The 24,623-nt window shown below is 52.4% G+C and overlaps 1 protein-coding gene across 1 annotated transcript in view; it reads left to right on the forward strand.

Moving 5' to 3' along the window:
- INPP5D (inositol polyphosphate-5-phosphatase D) overlaps positions 1-22,073 on the forward strand; it is a gene marked incomplete at its 5' end in the record, with an annotated part of 131,088 nt that extends 109,015 nt beyond the window's left edge. The window contains 10 exons of the mRNA XM_082841215.1: positions 220-301; positions 3,778-3,867; positions 6,321-6,434; positions 7,769-7,851; positions 8,960-9,047; positions 12,732-12,881; positions 13,991-14,087; positions 15,964-16,230; positions 20,107-20,710; positions 21,692-22,073. Of these exons, the coding sequence (XP_082697341.1) occupies positions 220-301; positions 3,778-3,867; positions 6,321-6,434; positions 7,769-7,851; positions 8,960-9,047; positions 12,732-12,881; positions 13,991-14,087; positions 15,964-16,230; positions 20,107-20,710; positions 21,692-21,694 (1,578 nt within the window). The 3' untranslated portion in view covers positions 21,695-22,073. The remainder of the gene's footprint in view (positions 1-219; positions 302-3,777; positions 3,868-6,320; positions 6,435-7,768; positions 7,852-8,959; positions 9,048-12,731; positions 12,882-13,990; positions 14,088-15,963; positions 16,231-20,106; positions 20,711-21,691) is intronic.
- Between the last annotated feature and the right edge of the window lie 2,550 nt (positions 22,074-24,623).

Genomic DNA, 24,623 nt, shown 5'->3' on the forward strand with positions numbered 1-24,623 from the left:
AAAAAAAAACAGGAGTCCAGGTGTCTGAAAGTGTGGGGCGTGGCCGTGGAGCCAGGACTTAAGGCAGGCGGAAAGGGTTTAAAGCCACCTCTGGGGAAATCCTATAAAAACCAGCAGCAGATGAATCCAGGATTACAGATGCAATGCCTCGATCTCTTCTTTTACGGTGTATCTTTTAAAGTAGCAGGCATTTTACAAAGCTTTGACTTTGACTTGCAGATGAAGTACAACTTGCCCTCCTGGTGTGACCGAGTCCTCTGGAAGTCTTACCCTCTGGTGCACGTGGTGTGTCAGTCCTATGGTGAGTGGCAAGTTGAGAGGTTTGACTGCCCTAAACTGAAGGACTCCAGTCTGTCCATCTGTAAAATGGGAGAACTCCCTGCATCCCCAGTCAGGTGACCTTAAAAAGGTGATGCATCCTGTCCCATCTTGGGCTGCAACAGAATAAATATCTTCTGGTTTGGGAAACATTTGAATTATGGAGCACTTTTTAAAATAAATCTAGATTTTTTTTTTTGAAAAGAGCCTGTTAGGTTTGAACCATATAAAAGTGGTGTTTTCATAGATCAGAAATCATTAACTATTGGAAATTCATATGGTTCAACCGAATGCATATCATGACTACACACAAGTGTTTGGGGGAGATTTAAAGATAAACTGGGGTAAATTGATGACAAAGACACAAGATGCAATATTAAAATAAATAATTATGGAAAAGTTATCCAGCCCCGTTTCACCCCCGCAGAGTGGAGGTTTTGCTGCTGCCCAGTGGCCACCTTCCTGGCTCCCACCCTCTGTGGGGACCCTCAAATCCCCACGTTCAATTCAGGTCCCATAAAGTTGAACTGGTTTCCATTCCTTTCTTTTGTGCATGCCTTCTGCTGCCCAGAAGGGACCGCAGCAGCTACGCTGGGCTAGTTTAAGGCGCGCACCCTTCAGTCCCCGGGCCTCTGAGCTCTGTGCCCAGGAGGGACTCCACTCCCCTTTAGATGCGCGGAAGGGCAACCCACTCCCACAGCCAAGGAACTGTTCTGCCTCAAAACCTACAAAGGCCCACATCCCACCCTCTGCACTCAGCCTTCTCACTTGTATGTCCCCTCCTCATACCCCATCCACACCCGCACTCTCCAGGCCTGTGACCCTTCCTGCCACCGGCCATCACCCCGGTCCTCTCTCAGCGCTGCCTCTGTCCCTCGTCCTGTAGCTCCACGAGTCCTGCCAATTCTGCAGTCGAGTCTGCCTTCCAGCCACCCTCTGCAGAAATTCAGGAGAAAGTGGTGGCTTGTGGCATTACTGCTTTTTGAGCCTAAATCCGGTTTTCAAAACGACCCTATCATGGAGGTTTTTAGAAAGGAGGGAGACTCGTCTGCAAGTGGCATTGAGGAGCTAGGAGGACACAGCTGCTCCCTGTCTGGGCTGTGCATTAGTGAGGGAGAGGAAAGCCAGGCCTCACCTGGGAGGCTGCAGTGACTTCCAGGAAGGGCCAGGTTTGAAACATGAAGGGAAAGTTTGAAGAGGTAAGGAATTTTGCTAACAGTATTTCATGGAATGCTGGAGGAGGGTCTAATAAGTTGTGAGTGGGCAGGAAATTGGGAAAGAAAAAGGGGTGAATGTCCAGAGCTCAGGAAATGGGGGTAAACTTTGAGCTGAGTCTCATGGTGGTGACATCAATAGCATGTATCAGTTATCTATTGCTGCGTAACAACTACCTTAATATTTGCTTATCATCCAGCAGGCTAGTTCAGGCTGCTGCTTCCTGGTACTGGGATTCCCAGCTGACAGTCCCGGATGTGGAAGTACTTTTTAGGTCTCTGCTTGCCACACATTTACCAATGTCCTGTTGGTTAAAGGAAGTCACCTGGCCAAGCCCAGACTCACTGTGGGAGGGTGGACCCACAGGGCGTGGTTATAGGGAGGCCACCTAGGTAGGAGTCCACCTCCCAGGTTTCAGGCACAGTTACTGTAGTGCTAATGCTATCACGGTCAATACACATCTAAAGTATTTTTAAGAACATTTTTTAAAACTCTGCTTGTCCACCCTTTAACTTCTCCTCTTCTGTTGCCACCACAAACTTGTAGCCCCTCACTCAGCCTGACCCCTGCTCCTCCGTCACCTCCCGCTTCACACAGCACCGGATCCTCACTGACTTCTTCCTGCCAATGGCCAAGCATGCTTTAGACTGCTGCCCCTCCTACACCTTGCCTCCTGTCTTGGGGAAAGGATGCCCTCCTCCTTGCCTGGATAAGCTTTTCACCTGGGCCCTTTGCTCCATGCTCTCTTTCTAGCCCAGTCCCAGCAACTCCACTGTCCCCAGTCCCAGCACCTCCACTGTCCCCAGTCCCAGTGACCCCACTGTCCCCAGTCCCAGCATCCCCACTGTCCCCAGTCCAGCACCTCTACTGTTCCCAGTCCCAGCAACCCCACTGTCCCTAGTCCCAGCGTTTCCACTGTCCCCAGTCCCAGCAACCCCACTGTCCCCATTCCCAGCACCTCCACTGTCCCCAGTCCCAGCGACCCCACTATCCTCAGTCCCAGCACCTCCACTGTCCCCAGTCCCAGCACCTCCACTGTCCCCACTCCCAGCACTTCCACTGTCCCCAGTCCCAGCGACCCCACTGTCCCCAGTCCCAGCACCTCCACTGTCCCCAGTCCCAGCATCCCCACTGTCCCCAGTCCCAGCACCTCCACTGTCCCCAGTCCCAGCATCCCCACTGTCCCCAGTCCCAGCACCTCCACTGTCCCCAGTCCCAGCACCTCCACTGTCCCCAGTCCCAGCATCCCACTGTCTTTCTTCTTCTCATTCTCTTTCTCCATCCATCTCACTGTTGTTTTAAGTTGTCTTTTGACGGTTGTTTGCAAGCGAGCAATTATTTTTTCCTGTTTATTGGCCATCTATATTTCTCTTGTGAATTTTCTGCCCACATCCTTTGGTTGGTAGAGGAGTGGTATGTTTATTTTTTCTTTGCCGATTTGTAAAGGCTTTATTGGGAAGGACTTATATATGTTTATTGCCTTCTCGGTCTCCTGTGCTGTGTCTCCTTTGCCCACTGATGCTGGGTGTGTCCTGGAGTTTCATCCTCATCTCTTGTCATCCTTCATGTCTTCCCGGCGGGGCCAAAACGTCCTCGAGGCCTCTGCTTCCACCTAACGTCATGACTCCAAATCTGAAGATAGATCTCCAGCCCTGAGTACCCAGCCAGACATTTCCACATGACATATCAAAAGCACATGGGACTCAGGATTCCTAGACCTCTGCTCTTTCTCTTAACCCCTCCAAACATGCTCTGCTGCCTTCCCTTCTCATCTAAGCACCGAGCTCCTTAGAAACATCGTCTGCACTCAGCGTCTGCAGTTTATCACCTTCTACTCTCTCCTGAAATGGCACCTGCAGTGGAAGGTGCCACTTCTCACTGATGGGCTCAGTGACCCTGAATCCCCATCCCACTCTGGGCTGTGAGTGCTTCATCAATACAACAAAATGCTGAGACCAGAAAAAGCTCCACACTTCATACGCGTAGTGATCTATATATTTAAAAGCTCACAAGTCTTTAGGAAAAACTACTACAGCCACAATTAGCCATGGAGGAGGCAGGGTCCCACGCTTTCACTACTTTCAAGCGTGGTTATGGAAGGTCAATGGAGCAACAGGTACAAAACCATGACACTTCTGGAGGCTTCCATAAGTGCAAGTTGATTTCTGCCATGCGTTTGCCATCCTTGGCTTGACCAGAAGGGTTTCTCCTTCCCTGCTCAGAAATTCCTTCCCTCCCCTGCAGGCAGCACCAGTGACATCATGACAAGTGACCACAGCCCTGTTTTTGCCACATTTGAGGCAGGAGTCACCTCCCAGTTTGTCTCCAAGAACGGTAAGCGGTGGGTGGTGTCCGTCCCTCTGTTCTCCATGCGGACAGAAGGCCTGGGTGCTCATCTTCTGGTTGCAGCAATCAGTCGTCTGTGTTAGATAAAGGCTTATCCTTCCAGGCAAGTCCACAGTCCATCCATCGGGTCCCTTCACGTCCGAACCACATCATGATTTCAGTCCAGAGCATGTTCTTGCTGTCTTTGGCAAATATGCCAGCTTTTTTTAAGCTTCAGTGTTAATGCAGTCTTTAACATTGGGAAAATGAGTGTTTTCCAAGGTTGTGGCACATGTGCCACCAAAGACAATTCCGGGTGGGACATGGATGAACATTTATTAGTAAGGCATTTATTTTAAGATGTTTTAAATATGACTCTTCTGTGTAAGGCAAGAAACACTGGTTTTCCATTTAGTCTTATGATATACCTTTTTATTTAAATACGATTATTTAAGTTTTAAAAGCGAGTCTATTTAAAGAAAATGTTAAGTCAATTTAGTGCATGTGCGTGGTAGGCGGTAAAAATTGTGAAGATAGGATGCGGGTGACTGAGTTTGGGGAAACATCAGAGTTAATAATACTCTATAGATTTGCAGGTAATTTTTCAAGCAGTCCAGCTCGGCCCTGGTAGCCAGGCCAGCCTTGTCCCGGCAGGGGTCTGGGTGTTGTCTGTGGCACGTCCAGCCCTGGGTCTGGGTGACCGGGGAGCCATGTTGTCACCTCCTCTGCCCACCCCCCACTTCCGTGGTCAGCAGACATCATTTAGGAGGGCTGAGTGCAGGGCCCAATACAGGTTGGAAGAGCCTGTATTCCTCTGTGTCCTTGGTGCCCTGAGGGGTGTAGGTGAGGCTGGAACCCTGTCTTCTGGGACACTCTTGCCCACAGGCTGTTGGGTCTAACATCCATGGCCCCAGCAGTGTGACCTCCACTCTCCACTCAAACCTTGACCCACCATCCTGCCTCTTTCCTAGCTCGGGTCACTGTGCCTTTCCAGAACCTTCCACCTCTTCTCCAATCCCCACCCATCTCTCCTGTCTCTGAGTTCCTACAGCGTTGGTGGGGCAGCCTATGCGTCACACCCTTGATGAGGACCCTCATCACATCCCCAGGCTCAGCCTTGCCCTCCCTCCACTGGGACTCGGCACACAGCAGATGCTCACAAACACCGATTACCGGGATTGAGCGTTGGTTGAACGTCTACCCAAGCAGAGCCTGGCCTTGGTGCTGGGGAGTTAAAAAAAGAAAGGAAGCCTAAGTGAAATAAGCCAGACAGAAAAACAAGTACAAGATACATATATAGTATCACTTATACGTGGAATCTTTTTTTTAAAAAAAAAAAAAAAGCCAGCTTCATTCAGAGAGTACAATGATGGTTGCCAGGAGCTGGTGGGGTTGCGGGGAGGAGATGTAAGTCAAAGGGTACAAATTTCCAGTTATAATATGAGTAATTTCCAGGGATCTAAAATTCAGCTTGGTGTGACCATAGGTAATGATACGGCATTGTACACTTAAAATCTGCTGAGTAGATCCTAAGCGTTCTTACCACACAGTTAATTATGTGAGGTGACGGATGTGTTAGTTATCTTGATCTTGATAATCATTTCAGAGTGTATATGTATATCAAGTCATCGCGTTGTACACTTTAAGTATACACGATTATATTTGTCAGTTTGTCTTCAATAAAGGGAAGAAGAAAAAGAAAGGAAAGCAGGAAGGATGGGAGGGATAGAGGAAGGGAATGTGTGTCCCTGCTCTCTGGTGGCTCAGAATTTATATGGAGGGACAGAACACTGTTCAAAGCCAGCCTAAGGACACTTGCAAAAGCATCATCTAAATGAAGAGCATACCTGCAAGTTACCTGGGTACAGGTAAACAGAAGGAGCTCAGAGTAAGCAGCAGGGGTAACTTTGCCCGAGGAAGGGGGACAGGCATCCCTCACTACATGAACTTAGAAATGAGACAGATTATATGGGAACATACGTATATGTATAACTGATTCACTTTGTTATAAAGCGGAAACTAACACACCATTGTAAAGCAATTATACTCCAATAAAGATGTAAAAAAATAAATAAAAATAAAAATGGGCAAAAAAAAAAAAGAAATGAGACAGATTTGGGTGTCAGGCGCCTGAGCAGTCAGTACACAAGCTCTCTTTGCAAGAACCCATGGGGAGGCTGAGGCATTGAGGGCGCTACCCAAGGCCACACAGCTTTAGTGGCAAAGCTGAGCGTAGAACTCTTCCCGCTCTGCTCCGCACCAGCTTTGATTCGTCAGAGAGGCTGTTACCATCATCGGGGATGCTTGGTGTGGGTGGTGGGATTTCAGGAGAAACCTCTCCTTCCACTTAGACTCTCAACTTCCCTGGACCCTAGGAAGGAGCTCGGTGTCCGGGGGCTGGTTTGAAACACTCCATCTCCAGACACGTTGTGGAACCGAATCTCTGTTCTCACCTGTTCCAGGCCCCGGGACTGTCGACAGCCAAGGGCAGATTGAGTTTCTCAGGTGCTACGCCACACTGAAGACCAAATCCCAGACCAAATTCTACCTGGAGTTCCACTCGAGCTGCTTGGAAAGTACGTGCTTGCTGAAATGCCTCTTAGGGGGACAGGCACGGCTCTTCCACAAAAGCCTTGTCATTGATGGTGCCTTTCTCCGCTCTCTGGGAAAGACTACGGATCAGCCTCAAAGCGGGGGGGGGTGGGGGGGGTGGGGTCACAGAGTGGGGCTGCAGGTGGACGGTACAAGGAGACACCCAGTTACTACAGGGGCCCCCAGTATCCCGCGATACTGCTGCTCCAGCCCCAGGGACGCGTCAGTCACTGGTGCACAGATCCCTCGACCCCTTGTAGACAGCTGGGCAGCTGGACCCTCTCCTTGCCCCTCCGGGCAGAGTTTAGCCCACTCAAGGGTCCTCCAAGCCGGGGCTCCAACTCAACCAGAGGGTCTTGCGCAAAGGTCCAGAGCTTGTGGAGGCCAGCGCTGGGGCCAGAGCGGCGCTGGTAATCGCTTGTTCTTGCCTGGGGTCCTCTGCTCTTTGCTACATCACAGGCATCTTTCTCAGGTGGTCTGAGCATCCAGAAGCAAACTAGAGACGGACGGCCGCCCAACAGCCAGCGGCAGTTCACACAAACTGTTTAGGAAACACCCTTTCTAGGTGACATTTCTAGGCATATTGTCTAAAGCTGTCCCACGGCGAGGGCACCTGTGTGGTTTCTAGCTCTCCTTGCTGAGATGGTCGGGGGCTGGGGGGCGGGGGGAGAGGCTGGCAAATCAACACCACAGAAGGAGGCATTTTGTGACGGGATGACAGATGCTTCCAGAAATTGGGAACAGGACCACCTGTGCCACCAGCTGCAGTGTTGCCCCGCCCTCTTTCCTCCTCAGACCCAGCCTGGGCTGGTGACAGATCCGCCTTCTCCAGGAAGTCTCCAGGTCCCAGTTCACCCAGCAAGGGCAGAGCACTTCCAAAAATGATGAGGATTTTTGTGCGGGTGTTTTTAATAAAATATCAAGGCATTTGCATACATTTCTATGGAAACAGCATATTAGGAAGCTTAAATTAGCATTTCAAAAGGCTGCTATCTTGAGTGGGAGGAACCATCATGTTTCCTAATCTCCTTGCCTGTGATGTGATGATTTCTTTGTTGCCTGGTTTGTTGCAAAGTGGAGCCAAAAAGGAGGGGAATCTCTGAGTCTCCTAAAAATAATTAGACCCTGTTGGCAAATGACCATCCCGTGCACCAAAACAAAATCCCCAACAAGCCTGACTCCTAAACGATGCTGTGGCCCCTACAAATACAAGAGGAAGGAGGGTCTCTTCACTGGTCCTGGTGGGACAACCCAAGGAGTCTTCTCTGTCCGGTTCTTGTGCTGTTCTCTGAAAGCCAGCCTTCTTATCCTCGGACAGGTTTCGTCAAGAGTCAGGAAGGAGAAAATGAAGAAGGAAGTGAAGGGGAGTTGGTAGTGAAGTTTGGCGAGACCCTTCCAAAGGTAATTCAAGCACAGGGAGGATTTTACGTTCGTCAGCCAGCGTTGCTGGCCAGTGGCGGAGCTCTGGCCAGGCCTGACCAGAGCGGGTGGGAATCCCACGGGCCAAATGCAGGAGAGGCTGCGTCTCTTTGAAGGCAGCTTATGACGCCCTTCCCAGCAGTGGTTGAACATGGGCCTGAGCCTAGTGGCCCCAATGTTCCTAAATGAATTTCGATTCCCCTGATGGATTGTGGACGGGATCTGGAGGGTGCCTCATCTGACCAGGTGGCTTTACAGAGAAAGGACCGGAAGCAGATCCCAGAGAGGCTTGTTCATGGTCACGCGGCTGCACTGATGTTCTGGAACTTTCTGAATGGAGATAGAGTCCATCCTGTCAGTCAGCATGCACCCAGAGGCCTGCACAAGGGGTGTCTTGGTATCTGTGGATGGAAAGGAAAGGGGCAGCCTGGGACCTTTTCATTAGGCCTTACTGTGTTGGGGTCTGCACGAGGAAGGCTTAAGGTGTGAGAAGGTCACAAGTTGTAGCCAGCATGTAGGAGTGAATCCAGGATGTGTGTCTGTCCCTCGCTGAGCTACCCTCCAACAACCCACAGGACAGTCCAGGCCCACGCGAGGGGCTCCGCTGCAGGTGGACACAGGCCTCCTCCTGCCCAGATGGAGGGCAGGCCCCATGGTGCCCCCTTCAATGCAGCTCCACCCCGGGAGGGGGCCGAGGAGAGGGCTGTACCCTGCTGGGGGGCAGGGAGTGGGATGCGTTCAGACCTGGCTCCTGGTCCCACCAGAGTCTGTGTATCGGCCCGGCCCCATCCCCCTTGGACCTGGGGTGGGCAGAGGAAGGGCAGGGAGGCAGGGGGGTGAGGCATGTTTGGAGTCAGGCCCTCTCCCCGGGGCCGGGGCGCAGTGTGACGGGGTTAAGCCCGCCTTGCTGTGCAGGGTGGACACATGGGTTCCTTCCTGCTCTCTAGGGGCAAGAAAATCAGGGATTCGAATTTGTTTAAAAAGAATGTCTACAGTCCTTTTTCCCATGCATTCCCCTCCTCTGGGCTGGCAACCCTCACCCACCTGTCCCCCACCTGTCCAAGCTAATCCTGTGCCCTTCTCTCTGCAGCTGAAGCCCATCATCTCTGACCCCGAGTACCTGCTGGACCAGCACATCCTGATAAGCATTAAGTCCTCTGACAGTGACGAATCCTACGGTAAGGGTTCCAGGACAGGGGCTGCAGGTGTCACACCTGCTGATCGAGGCCTCTGATATAAGGGAAGCAGTGGTATGTCCTTCACAAAAGCCCACCGGCTGCTCTGTTCCCCATCCCTGTGCTGCCAGAGGGACAGATACTGGAAAGCTATCCTTCCGACCCCATCAGGCTCCTGGGACTGACAGCACGCAGCCACAACACCTCCCATCTATGGAGCCTTTCCTGTGTCAGATTCCGTGCTAGGTGCTTGCATGTATTACTTGATTGATCCTGACATGACCTTGTGAAGCAGATACCGTTCTCTCAGTTAGTCGATAAGTAAACTGAGGCTCAGAAAGGTGAAGCGACTTGCCTAAGTCACACAGGTTGTAACCGGCTGAGCCCTAATTTGAACCCAGGTCTTCCTGGCATTGCTCAGTGCCCAGACCAGGCAGGCTTGAGAACGCCTGTGGCCCCGGTAACTGTCCTCCTGGAGAGACACCATCTTCTGTAAAATCTTCAGCCTGTCCGTGGCCCCAGGTTTGCCCTTGCACTTGGTACATTCAGCGCAGCTAGAGCGTGGAGTGAGGGGACAGGTAGGCAAAGAGAGTCTGGAGCCAGCTCCATACAAGACAGGCTAGGGGTAGATATCGTATCCTGGGGACGGAAGGGAGCCGCAGAAGAGTCAGGCCAGATGGCAACATGGTCAGCTTTGCGTCTTAGGAATATGCGTTTGCAGTGATCAACACGAGAGATGAGGGAGCCAGGATGACAGTAGCGATGGTTTAAAAAAAAAAAAAAAATGGAGAGACAGGTTAAAATTGAGAGGTACTGAGAAGGGAAATTGTTTGACCACGGGAGTCGGGGGAATAGGGTCGAGCATGGCCCTGAACCTGTGGTTTGAGTTGCTGGGGTTGTTTCCGTTTCCTGAACTGGACTGGCTGTGGTGAGTAGCAGGCAAAGGAGACTAAAACGGTTCAGCCAGAGGAGTGGGAGGAACGCCAAAGACTGGGGTCGGGGACGCGGTCAGAGCTGTTCAAGATGACATGGTTGTGATAGCAAATGTGGCCGAGGGATCCAACCAAATAAAGCCCAGTGTCCTGCAGACAGAGGGACTTGGGGACTTGTGGGCTTGGGAGAGCCGTGTGCACGGCGAGGGAGTGAGCGGGGGTGGGGAGGCCGAGGGCATGAGAGACCAGGATGTGCAGCTGGATCCAGGGAGGGTGTTTGTTTTCAATGGAAGGAATTTGAGGGGGGTTAATGCTGATCAATGGAAGCCGGGAAGCGGAAAGAGGCTACAGACAGGAAGGTGCCCAGGTGTGTCTGTCACCCACGGTGCAGGCTCTGGATGTACGTTCCGTCACCACCCTCATTGCAGAGGTGGGAAAATGAAGTGACTTGTCCAAGGTCACACAGCCACTGAGTGAGTTTGACAAGCTGCTGTGTGACCTTGGACTTGAACCTAGGCAGCCCAGCTCCAGAATCGTGCCCTCCACTCCCCCCCAGTGCAGCACTGGGAAGAGGGTCCCTGCACCAGGGCAGGGGCGGGCAGAGCCCGAGGACTGTGATGGAGCAAAGAGAGAGGATCCACGTGGGTGCCAGGGTGTCGGGAGGTTTGCTGGCAGGAAACGGGAACACAGGTCTGACGGTTCCATTTTCTTTTCAAACACTGGAGTTCTCCTTGGTCTCCTCCTCTTGGTATTCATACTGACAAACAGCATATCATACTAATAGCTAGGAAAGAAATCATCCAGCAGTCTCATTCCTTGCTACAGCAATCATTTTTATTTTGCTTTTCCACTCCCGTGTTCATCCACAGGCACACATAGATTTCTGTATGAATAATTATCACAGAGACACCATTTATGTTCTACTTTCCTCACCTGGTATTAGATGATACACATTTCCCATGATCCTCCGACCCAGCCTTCATGACGGTTGCTTTTAATGGCGTCATAATATTCCACGGATTTACTATATCCTCGGTTTTTAAAGTGCTCCTTCCTACTACTACTGAGGCTCTGCAAATTATTTTTGTCAGTGTTATCAACAATGCTGAGATGGATCTCTTTGTGGACATTTTTATTTTTTATTGAGGTAGAGTTGATTTACAATGAGTTAGTTTCTGATGTATAGCAAAGTGATTCCGTTTTATATGTGTGTGTATATATATATATATTCTTTTTCATATTGTTTTCCATTATGGTTTATTATAGGATATTGAATATAGTTCCCTGTGCTATTCAGTAGGACCTTGCTGTTTATCCATTTTATATATAGTATCAATAGTTTACATCTGCTAATCCGAAACTCCTAATTTATCCCTCCCCCACCCCTTTTCCCCTTTGGTAAGCATAAGTTTGTTTTCTATGTGAGTCTGTTGCTGTTTCGTCAATAAGTTCATTTGTATCATCTTTTCGATTCCACGTGTAAGTTATAAGTGCTATCGTATGATATTTGTCTCTGACTTCACTCAGTATGCTAATCCCTAGGTCCATCCTTGTTGCTGCAAATGGCACTGTTTCTTTTTTTATGGCTCAGTAGTATTCCATTGTGCACGTATACCACATCTTTATCCATTCGTCTGTCCACGGCCATCTAGGTTGCTTCCATGTCCTGGCTATTGTAAACAGTGCTGCTGTGAACATTTGCGTGCATGTATCTTTTCGAATTAGCGTTTTCTCCGGATATATGCCCAGGAGTGGGACTGCTGGATCACATGGCAACTCTTTTTAGTTTTTTTAAGGAACCTCCATCCTGTTTTCCCTAGCGGCTGCACCCATTTACATTCCCACCAACAGTGGAGGAGGGTTCTCTTTTCTTCGTCGTGGACACCCTTTATTTTCCTTTGGCTGCATTTGTTATTCTTTTGGGTGGTCTCTTTAGGGCAAGTTCCCGTGTCTGCTGGCTAAAGGGTATACATGTGTGTGCGGTTGTTGGTGCTCGGCACCCAGCTGATGGCTGTGAGGGCTCCGTCTTGCCTTGTGGACCTTGCCACATCCCAGTGTACAGGTTTCCCCAGATCCTTGCTGGTACTGGGTATCCTTTGCTTCTGCTTTTGTTCATTTCATGTCTGTGAGAGAGTCTCTTACTGCTGCCTTAATTTGCATTTTTGATGGCTCAGCAGACTGAACTAGTTTCCATGTACTGAAATCAACCATCTACGCTTCTGTCTTTGGGGTTATCTGCCCATTTGTCTGCTGGAGATTTCACTTTGAGGAGTTCAGATAAAATACCCTCTGTGTGAAGCTGGCTGCAACTAATGTTCCCACTCAGTCCTCTTTGCATTTTTGTTTTTTCTCTGGGCAGAAGTTTTAAACTTTTCTATCCTATCTGTCAGTGTTGTTTTGTCATTTCTCACACTGCTTCAAACCTTGGGAAGTTATTCCTTCCAGCAATCAGATTAGTATTTAATTCTGGTTTTCTGCCGGATTTTCTGTGATTTACTTTATTTTATATCCGCTAATCTGCGTGGAGTTCATTTTGCTGTAAGGTTTGAGATGTTTTCCCCAAATTGCTGAGGAGTTGTTCTGAAAGTTTTGTTTCATAATCCCTGCCTTGGCCATTGTCGCAAAGGATCATCTCTGGGCGCGAGAGCTAAATCTCCAGGCCAAATGCATGGTGTTTCTCCGGTGAATTGGCAGGGCTGGGTTGGGGGGGGGGGGCGGGTGTCTTGACATGACTACTGTCTCCCCACCTCCCCAGGCGAGGGCTGCATTGCTCTACGGTTAGAGGCCACGGAAACTCAGCTCCCCATCTACACGCCTCTCACCCACCACGGAGAGATGATGGGTCACTTCCGGGGGGAGATTAAGCTGCAGACCTCCCAAGGCAAGAAGAGGGAGAAGCTCTATGGTAAGTGGGCACGACCCCTCCCCTGCTCCCTCTTCAGTGCTGCTGGGTCGGGGACAGGAACGGAAGAGTCTCTCTGCTGTGGCCTCAGACAGAAGTGCAGCATCCGACGGGATCTCAGAGGCGATCTGGCCCAACCCTTAGCAGGTTCGAGAATTTCCCTACAGAACCACACCACCTCACAGCCACAATGACCCTTGCCTGGCCCCGGTCGTTCTTCCTCTTCACACAGGCAAGAGGTCGGCGTTTCCTTCTCCTCTTTGTTATACTTCTTGCTAACAGCACTCAAATCACGATGCCCAAAATGCGCTGGGCTTTAACTTTCTACTTGATCTATGAAACGATCAACTTATAAACGTCGTCTCATGTATCTCTCACCATAGCTCTGAGAGCCAGGTGCTACCCTTGTTCGGTAGAGGAGGAAACTGAGGCACAGAGGGGTTAAGTGACTGGCCGAAGGTCACACACCGAGCAAGTGGCTGGCCCAAGGGGAAAGTGCAGGTTCACTCACGCAAATTCGTAAACGTGACGGGGTCCCGCCTCTCACACAAACAGTGAGACGGCAAGATGTGGGACGGTCTGACACCCCCTGCTCGTGGGAAGGCCCTGGGCCATCATGGGTGCTGCCTCCCTTGGATGGGGCTCCTCCTCTGCCCTCTGGGGGCTCCTTTCTCTAGCAGGTTGTAGACCTGAGGGGGACTTGGCACCCCTGCAACCATAGCCAGAGTCAGCCATGAAGACGGGGTCCCAGTTCCCCATTAAGCTCGTGAACAGGTTGGCTTTGGGCACCAAATGCTCTTGTGTTTCTTTTATTTAGATCTGCCAAGAAATATTTGTCTGTTTTATCCCTTGCTGACACCAACAAGTTGGAAATGTTGCATGAAATGACAACTCTGGGTCACACATGCCAACTCTCCTCCCTCTGGAGGCACGCAGGCGTAACTAATCCATCACCGAACTCACACAAGGTCTCAGAATCTGCCCCCAGGCAGCCATTATTCACTTTCCAGCTTCTGCTTGCCAGGGGAAACCTCTCTGCCATCCTGGCCCAAACCCTGGGAGCTGGGCCCTTGCATGCTCTCACATGCTCTTTCCTGGCCCTTTTCTTGCAGACTTTGTGAAGACAGAGCGGGATGAGTCCAGTGCACCCAAGTGTCTGAAGAGCCTCACCAGCCAGGACCCCATGAAGCAGTGGGAACCTGCCAACAGGTAGAGGGGGGAGGTGGGGGGGGGGTGTTGCCAGGGCTTCACTGCAAGCTAGCGTGGCTTTGCAGACCCGGGACTGGGAGTGGGGAACTGGGGCAGAGAGAAAGCAAGGACCCAGAGGGAAAGAAAGCGCTGGCCACGAAAGGCCTGTCATGCTTCCAGCTCCCAGGCTTCTAACCACAAACCCCTGGTGTGACTGCCACAAGGCCAGGGAGGCTCTTCTGTGCTGCAGAGTTCGGTTCAGTTCAACAAACACTGGCTGAGCACTTCCAGGTGTCAGGTTCTAGAGAAACCAAGGCAAATTAGGTGGAGTCCCTGCCTTAGGACGGTACATCCTACTAGGAAGATGCCCAGTCCAGGAGGCAGCAGCCCCAGAGATGGGCGCATGGAACGGCTGCAGTATTTCCTGAGGACCAGGGATATCAGCAGCCACGGCTCCAGTGCTAAAAGCCCCACCCTGTGACTAAGGCGGAAAAGCATTGTGGGGAAGTGCGTGCAGGCTGCTTTGGGCAGAGACTGAGCTGGGCAGAATCTGGACATCAAAGCCTGGATTACGAGGGGGACAGCAGTCCCCAAGTAGCAGGGTCACCACAGCTCACCGATACGGTCTCGAGTTCAAGCCAGTGAGGTTTGTCATGGTGTCCACGCCAGTTTACCTGCCAAGGGTGCAAAGCTGTGCCAGGTAGCCGAGCGAAATCCCAAAAGCCACCGCCAAGCCCAGCTTACTCCTCTCCTCCTTTCAGCCCCCACTACCTGTCCCTCCAGCCCTCGCCTGCCCCAGCCCCCCACCCCATGCACAGCAACTCCCACCCGCCTCCAGCCTCTGACAGTAGCCCTAGGCATGAAACTATCCCTTTCAATCTTTTTCGCCTACTACAATCCCCTCGATGGAAGCAGGCTCGATGGAGGGGAGTGGGATGTGCTCAGAAACAGGCTGGCTGAGCAGATGGGAGCTGGGGAGCGTGTGTTACAACCTGGGGAGCTCCCAGATGGGAGCTGGGGAGCGTGTGTTACAACCTATATATGCAGAACTCTACTTACTAGTTAGCTCTCCTGAGAGCGCCGTCTTACAAGGAAGGACGACACTCCTGTCACCAAGAGGCAGCACAGTGTGTGTCTCAGGGTCACCTCACCAGGTCTGGCCAGCCCCTCGACAGCTGTTAGCTGACTCCCCCACAGTCGAGGCTGCAGCCTTGACCTCTGTGACCTCCATGCTCATCTTTCCAAACACCTGCATGGCTGTCTCCATCCTGATGCCTCACAGACGTGCAAGCCGGCTGTCCCAGATGGAACTCTCCATTTACCACCAACACCCTACCACCACCGACAACCCCCATAGTCACTCAGCCCTGCCGTCCACGCCAGCCTCTCATTCCATTCTGCCCACTTGCTCACAGGCCTTCAGACTGTTGCTGGGACAGGTCAACCCCTCATACCGCAGGGCCTTTGCACTTACTGCTTCTTCCCTCCCTCCCTTCTCAGAGAGGCCCTCACGGGCCACCCTACGCCCAGGTGGTCCCAACCCTAGTCTATCTCTGCTCCTTTTGTTACTGTCAGTCAGACTTGAGCAGTGTATAAATATCTCGTTTCTCAGGCACGGAGCTTGTTTTGTTTGTCTCCCCAACATACGTTGGTTCCACGAGAACAGAGACTGTGGCTATCTCATTTACAACCATATTTCCTCCTATTGTTCCTGGTGTTACCAGGCACTCAGTAACTATTTTGTTGTATGAATGAATGAACGAATGAATGAATGAATCCACCACCCCAGAAGTGAAGGAGTTGAGGAGAGCCTGAGCAGGCATCAGAGGACACTCTCCTCAGGCTGGTGCTGACCTGGAGGAGCCCTGAGGTGTGACTGTGTGTGTCTCCCCCGCAGGGTCCCTCCATGCAGTGGCTCCAGCATCACTGAAATCATCAACCCCAACTACATGGGCGTGGGGGCCTTCAACTACATGAAGCAGACCCCATCCCCCGATCAGCAGCCCACTGCCTGGAGCTACGACCAGCCGCTCAAGGACTCCTCCCTGGGGCCTGGAAGGGGGGAGAGCCCTCCGACACCGCCCTCCCAACCGCCCCTATCACCCAAGAAGTTTTCATCATCGACAGCAACACGGGGCCCCTGCCTCAGAACGCAGGAGCCAAGGTGAGCATCGTCTTCACCAAGGTCTCTCCCTTGCCTAGGTTTTCACCACGAGGAAATCTGGCCCTAGAATAGAAGCTGCGTGAGAGCAGGGATGTGCATCCACTTTGGTGACTGACTCATCCCCGGGGCCTAGAACACAGTAGGCTCTCGAGAAATGCTTGTAGAATCTCCGATTCTTAGCCTGTTCGTGTAAACCTGAAAGGTTTTTTAAAAACAGAATTTAAAAAGTTTAAATATAGTGCCTGAGAAAAACACACTCCTGTAAAAACGACCTTCACTGAAAAATACGTTTCTGTAAGTAGTGAACCCTCGTCAACCTCCCACTCCCTGGAGGGCCCTGCAGAGCAGAGGTGGGAATTTCCATGTAGGAATGAGTCCCTCCCCAGCTCCGAGTTCCCCTCTCTCTTCTTAACCACGAGGGTTCCTGTTCCCATGCGCAACCCTCCTGTCTCTCCTGTTGAGGGCAATCTGAAAAAACAGCGGCTGGGACCAGGAATTCCGAAGGGGAGGAGAACAGCCAGCCTTTAGAGGGAGGGGGTTTGGCCATGAAACTTCGGGAAAAACCCAGCGGTTAGAGAGAACTGACCTGCATCGAGAACTGGTCCAGGCATCACGTGCCTGGAGGCCCGGATCCGGGGAGGAGCCCGCAGAGCCGCCGCCTTAACAAAGCAAACCCACGCATGCGCGCCTTGTGCAAGCAAACCCACGCATGCGCGCCTTGTGCAAACGCAGGATCGGGAGCCCCCCAAGTTTCTAGTAACCACACAGTGACAGATGGAAACTCAAAGTGCAGACCTTAATTAACAGTGATTGAAGATGAACAAAATATCGTTCGCATCAGCTTCCTTTGGGGGCTGCCTGTACTGTTTATAATGACTTCAGGGCGCGGCTCTGGGCCTGTCTTCCCCTCTGAGGTCCTGTGTTCCCCATGGCATTTTCCGTCGTGTGCTAAGAGGCAGGGAACGGCATGTTGTCAAGCACTGTTCCCCTCATCTCCCTCCACTTCCAACCCTCCCGCGCCTGGCCTGGCTGGAGTTTCTTCTGGATTGAAGGGCCATTTACAATTCTCTTTCTTAAGCTTTTTCTCTTAAAAAAAAAAAAAAAAAAAACACTGGACAGGCAAATGGAAGGAGGAAGGGACGGAGGGAAGGAGGAGGCGGGGACAGGACAGGGCCTGCCCCCGAGCTCAGCCTTGTCTATCTCTGTACCTCCAGTTTTCACAATTTGTTGATAATATCGTGGACCCTGGTCTTTCCGTAAGAAACCTGGGGGAAGGAGAAGGAGCCTCAGTTTCCTCTCCTGGAAAAATGAGGACAAAAGCCACGTATGGCGGGTCCTGTGGCATCTCTCTGGCAAAGGTCACCTCTTTGGCCACCCCAGGAAACAGAGCTGTAAACAATTACAAAGAACAAGGGGACCGTTTAAGTGAAATGTTTTAAGTTCCCAAAGTAAATGTCTCTTTGTACCCCCCTAACTGGGACAGAGCATATAGCTTGGAACAAGGAGGAGGGCTGTTCTCTCCGGTTTCATGGGTGGCAGCTTCAGAATGGGGACATCTGCGTAGGCAAGGGGCCCAGGCTGGGCTCTAAGCTCACTTCTCAGCAAGGAGACGATTAGAGGCAAGAAGCTGGCAGCTCCCACGCCTGCCTGCCACCCTCTGTGCTGCCCTTGACCCCCCCACTGGGCCTGAGAAAAGGCTGTGGAAGAGGGGGTATCACCAGTCCTCCTATCACTGCCCCATAAAAAAGTAAGGGACCAGCTGTCCCAGTTTGCCCAAGACTGTCTCCTTTTTTGCGCTAAGAATCCCTCATCCCAGGAAACCCCTGAATGCTGGGAAAACTGGGACGACTGGTCACCCTGGACCGAAGTCCTATGGTTAGAAAGAGGGTTCTTCTCAGACCCTGCTCGACACTTCACTCCTTCAGAAAACAGCCGACTCCGGAATCTGAGGAGTGAAATCACTGTGGCACAGGAATCAACCCTGTGCCCTGGGGATGGGTTCGCTCACTCCACAGCCGTGGCTGCTGTGGGAGCTGGTTTCTTTTCACCTTTGGTCAGGGAGATAAGACTTTTCAAAAGTGGTCTCCCCCGTCTCCCCGCCCCCGCCAAGCCTTCCCCTCTCTGGCAGTGACAGAAGCCCCTCCTCGAGGGAAGACTTGCCCCCGTCTCCTGCTCTTTTCCCAGGGCAGCGAGCTTTGCAATCACCAAAATGCTTGCACCCGGGGTCCTCTTCCTGGCCCCGTCCCTAATTCTCTGAGGCGAGACCTCTCCTGTCTCCTCACTGAGCGTGGGCTCCAGGTGGCAGGCCACACATGTTTCTTTTCTCCTTGCCTCTTCATCAGAAACTTCCGGTCAGTGCCATTTTCATCCTCCTGCCCCTTCCTCCCTGTGCTAACTCATAGCAAAGGTCTTTGAGGATCCAGAGGGGGTGCAGAGGCTGGCCCAAGGGGGAGGGGCAGACTTCCAAAGTCTTTGTTCAAGGCCCCAACATTTCTGGTTATATAACTGCTTCCAGGTCTTTCCAAAGAGTAATGAGCAAAAGACCAAGTCTACATGTCCCTGAGGCTAGCCTCCCCGACACCCCACATCATCTTGTCTCACTGGCACCTGTGCAAGGATGACATCTCGCCTCTGTCCCCTGCCCACGCTCACTCCCCGAAGAGTCCATTAGCCGTGGCTGTTTGGCAACTTCTGAGCAGTGTTTCAGCACACGCTCCATCAGTACGAGGCGTCACGGCCTGAACAGTTCAGTGCGTTTTCCAAGGGACCCACATTTTCTTCTCAAGAGCTTCCTTATTTTGCAGAAAGCAGAACCCAGAACACTCCCCCTGGGAAATTATGCCATTGGCCAGAAAGTAAAATGTGTTCCCATTCCTGGTTCTCATAATTCGCTCAGCGGGAAATCACCTCCAGCAAGAGCAGTAATAAATCAGGAAACAGACCAACAAAGGAAGCTCTCACCTACTTTGGGGACAGCATGGAGCTCCTTCTCTGTCCATAAGTCAAACAGGCATATTTTCTTGCTACTGGCTTGTTTCTTGATGCATATCTCCAGGTTGCTTCTGATTTTCAACATGAATGCTGTCCGTTTTCTCCTTCTCCCTCTGAGTGAGGACACGAAGGAAAGCACACTCACCAGGCGCTCTCCGGGGAGAGGACTTTACACAGAGGAAAGAATACTGTGTTAATAGGGAATGTCGGTCCCCTGAGCACAGATTTCATCTGGTTCACAGCCGCCTCCTGCACCTGGGGCAGCATCGCACACTTGGGGGGCTCCAACACGGCTGTTAAATGGAGCTCCTTGACCTGGGACCCTCGATAAGCACAAGGCTTCTGTTCCCCTGAGGGTCAGAGGAGAATTTGCTGAAGACATAGAGGAGAGGCTGCGGGATTCTTGGGGGAAGCCAGGAAGGGAAGTCTGTTAACAGCAGGGATGGGGGCACTGGCTGTGGAGGGCAGGCTGCTCCGATGAGGATGAAGCAGGTGGTTTTGGATTGGGGTGCCATGTAAGCCCCCCTCATCCCTTCAGTGAAGTCCCCCTTGCTCACCGATGCTCTGGTGTGCACAGTTTCTGTGGTGGAAAATGTCCAAGGCCAGAGGTGAGGTTACCTATGAGATCATCAACATAGGAGTAACAGTTCAGTCTCCTGCCTTTTAAAAAACAGTTTTCTTTTTAATCACAGTGGAATTCACATCACATAAAATTGAGCATAGCACGTTTCAAGGGAACGACTCGGTGGCGTTGAGTACACTCAGTGCTGTGCAGCCACCACGGCCATCTAGTTTCTTTATCACCCCCAGAGAAACCCCAGATGCATTGAGCAGTCATTCCCCACGTGTGTTTCTTCCCTGTGCATCCTCTTTCCCACGCTCCAGGCCCGGCGATGTGGGGAAGAGCGCGGGGGAACCTTTGCCTCCGGAGGACCCGCAGCTGACCAAGCCCGAGATGTTTGAGAACCCGCTGTACGGGTCTGTGAGTGCTTTCCCTAAGCCGGCTCCCAGGAAGGAGCAGGAATCCCCCAAGATGCTGAGGAAGGAGCCCCCGCCCTGCCCGGACCCGGGAATCTTGTCGCCCAGCATCCTGCTCTCCAAAGCCCAGGAGGCCGAGGGCAGCAAGGGAACGGGCAAGCCTGCACCCGCGCCCACGCCCTTCCTCAGCCCTACGCCCCGGCTCCGCTCCTTCACCTGCTCGTCCTCCACCGCCGAGGGCCGCCCACCGGGTGGGGACAAGGGAAGCCCAGGGAAGTCCAAGGCCCCCGCCGGCTCGCAGGTCCCGGTGCCGGCCAAGAGACCCATCAAGCCTTCCAGGTCAGAACTCAGCCAGCAGCCCCCGGTGCAGCGGCCACCCCTCCCGGTCAAGAGCCCGGCCGTCCTGCACCTGCAGCACTCCAGGGGCCGTGACTACCGTGACAACGCCGAGCTCCCCCATCTCGCCAAGCACCGGCCCGAGGACACGCCGCCCGGCCGGGCCGCCATGCAGGTGCGCTCGGGGCGGAGCGGGTGCGCAGGCGCGGGCGTGTGATACGGGTGCACGTGGGTGTGCGAGCACTTGAGTGATAACCGTGGCCAGGAGTGCGCTCAGGTGCACATGCACGGGTAGTGCATGCGTGTGCCCGTGTGTGATACAGCCTACCATGCCTAGGAGTGTGCTCGGGTGCACGTGGGCTCTCCTCCATGTGCGTGAGTGTGCATGTGCATGTGCGTGATACAATGACCCGGTCCAGGAGTGGGTTCCGAGAAACGGTGTTCTGGGAGCTGAGAATGAGAAAGGAGGTAGAGACAGAATTTGAACCCAGACTATCCCCAAAGTCCCTGCTACTACATTGAAAGGGTTAAAGGAGGGCCTGGGGGTGAACTCTGAGTCCTGTAGGTCAGGCCCATAGGAATAAGGCTTCATAGATACAAGAGCCCAGATCATTTTATTACGTTATCATCATTAGTACTTAAAAATTTTCCAGTATTTTAGGGACTTCAGACTCAATGTCCCCTTCCTTCCTATAGAATAAGATTTCTTTATGAGCAAAACTAATAGTGGTTAAGAACAGATTCCGGAGCCGCACTGTCTTGGGTTTGAATCCCAGCTGTCCCACTTTCTGGCTCTGTGCCTCAGTTTACTCATCTGTAAAAAAGGGGGCAATCAGTGGAAGCTGCCTCACAGGTTTATAGGGAGGATTAAATTTTATAATATATCATTACTATATGTGACAACTTATATGTAAAAGGTATGTATCGTCCATTGCGTATTGTTTCATATGTATTATATATTACTCCGTATGCATATAATATATATGCACGTATATTAGAATGCGTGTAAGTACTTAGAACAGCGTGCTGGCCCCCTTCAGCACTAGGTTAGCACTAAGCCTGCTCTAGCCCGGGGCATGCAAGGTCATGGGGACCTTTAGTTAAATCTGGCCTGGCGAGAATGCAGAGCTGACAGTCTTCTGTTTTTGTCCCACAGTGAAGCCCCTGGTGAGCTGCCAGCGAGACGGGAGCCCAAAGGAGCAGCACGAAGCTGCGGGGACCCTCTCCCAGGACCCCTGTTCGCTCCTCCTACCCAGCTTCCTACGCAGGGCTTCGTCTTTTTCAGGAGAGGGTCTAGCTTCTGTGTGGTCAGCAAGGTGCACTGGCTGTGAAACTTGACACCCAGCACTGAAGTTGGAAGGAAAAACCCACCTGATGGGCACCAAACAACCCGCACACCTGGGCCCCCAGCTTGATCTTGGTACTTGGGACCCAAGAGCCTTGTTCCGGCTGCCATTTTGAAGAAAGGAACTAAAGCGCTGATTTGTGGGTAGGGATATAAATAATAATAATAATATTAATAATAATAATGGCTACATGTAGGGAGCACTCAGCACCTGCCAGGTACCGTGCTAAGTGCTTTATGAACATTATGAGTTGAGTCTTTAGCCAACTAAAACCACATTCCCAGACCCCTCGGTTCAAAACAGTATGTCCTGAGTGGTTTGGACAAAGCATTAAAAATTAAGGCTAGTGCCCTCCTGTTGTGAGACAGCACTTGGCCTTTAGGGAGCTCTGAGGAATGAGTGGTTAATTTAGGGTACAGTGAACCTGGCCTTGTCTAGCTTCAGTGATGCAAACTGCTTTAGCTAAAGCCGCCGGGGTCCGGCAGAGCCGGCCCGGAGAACAGGGATCCCTGGGTCATCCTAGTTCTTTAGTTGGAAGAAGGAAGAATGTCAGCTCCTACTCTCCGGTGAAGAGATGTGGCTTCAGCCTGGACTGGCGATGCCCAGGCTCGTGCCAGGCCCCCCATGCCCTCCTGCAGGTGGGCAGGCACCGTCAGGTCATGGAATGAGCCACGCCCCGAGCCTTATCTCATCGTGCTAATAGAAGAGTCTATGCTGTTGGTTAGTTGCTCCAGAAAGCCAGCTTTCCCACCTAGCTGCCGGCGAGGGCGGGCCTCTTGGTTCCCGGCTCTCAAAGCAGTGCAGCCTTTTCTTTCCGAACTCTGTGGCTTCTGGCCCTGCTTCCTTGGTTACTAGGAGAATGGATTGGTGATGCTTGTTCTTGTGTTGCTTTTTAACATCATGAAATTAATGTAGGAAACCAAATCCAGAAGTGCGTGTGAGTTCAGGAGGATGGGTGTGCGCCCCACATCCCCACGTGCGTCAGTCTGCGTGACCAATAAATTGTGCCTTTCTCACCTCCCACCTGCGTGGCATTTTTTCCTGACATTCAGCCACAGACATGCTTCTAGGCTGTCAGGGCTGCAGAGCGGCAGCCCAGGGAGGGGGGGATATCGAGGTTCACGGTAGAGATGGGCCAGCATTGTCCTGACCAGAGGGGACACGGTAGAAAGAGTTTGAAGTTGGGCGTGGACCAGGACCAGTGGGAGACATCACACATCTCCGTGGGACTCCAGGCACACCCTGCAGCCACCAGACTTCCACCAGCATTGTCCCATTGCCACCACCGCCTGCTGTCCTGCAGCCACAAGTTCCTCCTGGCTTTTGTAAGTGTTCATTGCTGAGCTCCAGAGACAGTAAGCACATGTAGACAATCGCCAGGTTGTGGGCCTCCAGACCCCCACGTTCAGGGGCAGCTTGCACTGCTTACGGGTCAGGGGGCAGCACCCAGCCCAGAGGGCCAGTGTGGGTGCTGCCTGGCCCTGCTTCCAGGCTGCCTTGGTCTGGGCTCCTGTCCCCACCACCTCAGGCTACTCGGCCTCTGCTCCTGTTCACAGATGCCAGGCCTGGACTCCAGGCAGAGCCTGAGACAGTGGTCTTCTTGGCAGCCACGGAGCAAACCATTCACTGCCCTTCAATGATAGCACGTGGAGGCCGGCAGGGGCGGGGCTGAAATCCCAGCGCAACCGAGGCTCGTCATCCACTCGGGTGCGATACCCTCACCCCGAAGGCTCACTTCCTGGTCCCTACGTGGAACTTGACCCGAGTCCCCAGGCACCCACCGTCTGACCCCATAGGCCAAGGGCCGAGGTGGAGGGGCAGCTGGAGATACCCAGACATCCTTTAGGCCAGCCCTTCCTACACCCGCCACCCCACAGCTGAGGACCGGGCCACTGATGGCCATGGCACGTGGGGAATCAACCACTGCCAGGGGGTGCTGGCGTGCTATGAGGGGCCTGCAACTCCCACCCCTACCTGGAATGGACACCCAGGCCCTCCTCACCATTTCTGAGGGGTCCCGGGAGAAGCGAGTCCAGGAGCAGCAGTGCTCTGAGTTCCGGCGGCCTGAGCAGGTACAGCGCCCCCCTCGCCTCTCCCCCAGGCTCCAACGCCGGCTGCGTCAGCACCAAGCAGGCTTGGGCTGTAATGGGATGGACAACGGGGCCCACTGTGATGCCTGGAACTGGACACTGGAAATTGTGAAATTGAAGACGTTTTCATCCTTGTCCTTTCAGCTGCTCAGCCCTGCACCCACCCTTCGAGGTCCCTGACCACATTTCTCCCTGGGCTCTGGTCCACCACCGTCTCTTGGGGCCAGACTTTTCCGCCATGTCTGCTTTGCTCCCAATCCTGGGCCTGCCAAACACCAAATTCCCCTTCCAACAGCAGGATGAGAGGGGAACCCAGAAATCCCCACCTCTTTGTCATCTAAGTAATTTACCTCTATTTTGTTTCCGCCTTTCTTCACCAAGCTCCGTAACCAAGGAGTTGAATTAATAAGATTTCCTCACAAAAGTGTCCCCTAACCCCGACAGTGAATTCCATGTTCCCTGAGGTTACAGAAGCTGCTGGAATCACTTTTTCTTTAAGAAGCAAATTTTTCCTTCTTTGCATGACATGAAAGCTGGTTGAAAACAGCAGATTTTTGGGCAACAGAAAGGCGTTGTCCTGATGGCCTTTCCCTAATAGCAGCCAGCGTTCAGCATCCCCACCGCCAGCGCAGCTGCTGCAGCTCCAAGCTGT

The sequence above is a fragment of the Leucopleurus acutus genome (assembly GCF_964270905.1).
Source record: "Leucopleurus acutus genome assembly, chromosome: 6".
NCBI classification, from domain to species: domain Eukaryota; kingdom Metazoa; phylum Chordata; class Mammalia; order Artiodactyla; family Delphinidae; genus Leucopleurus; species Leucopleurus acutus.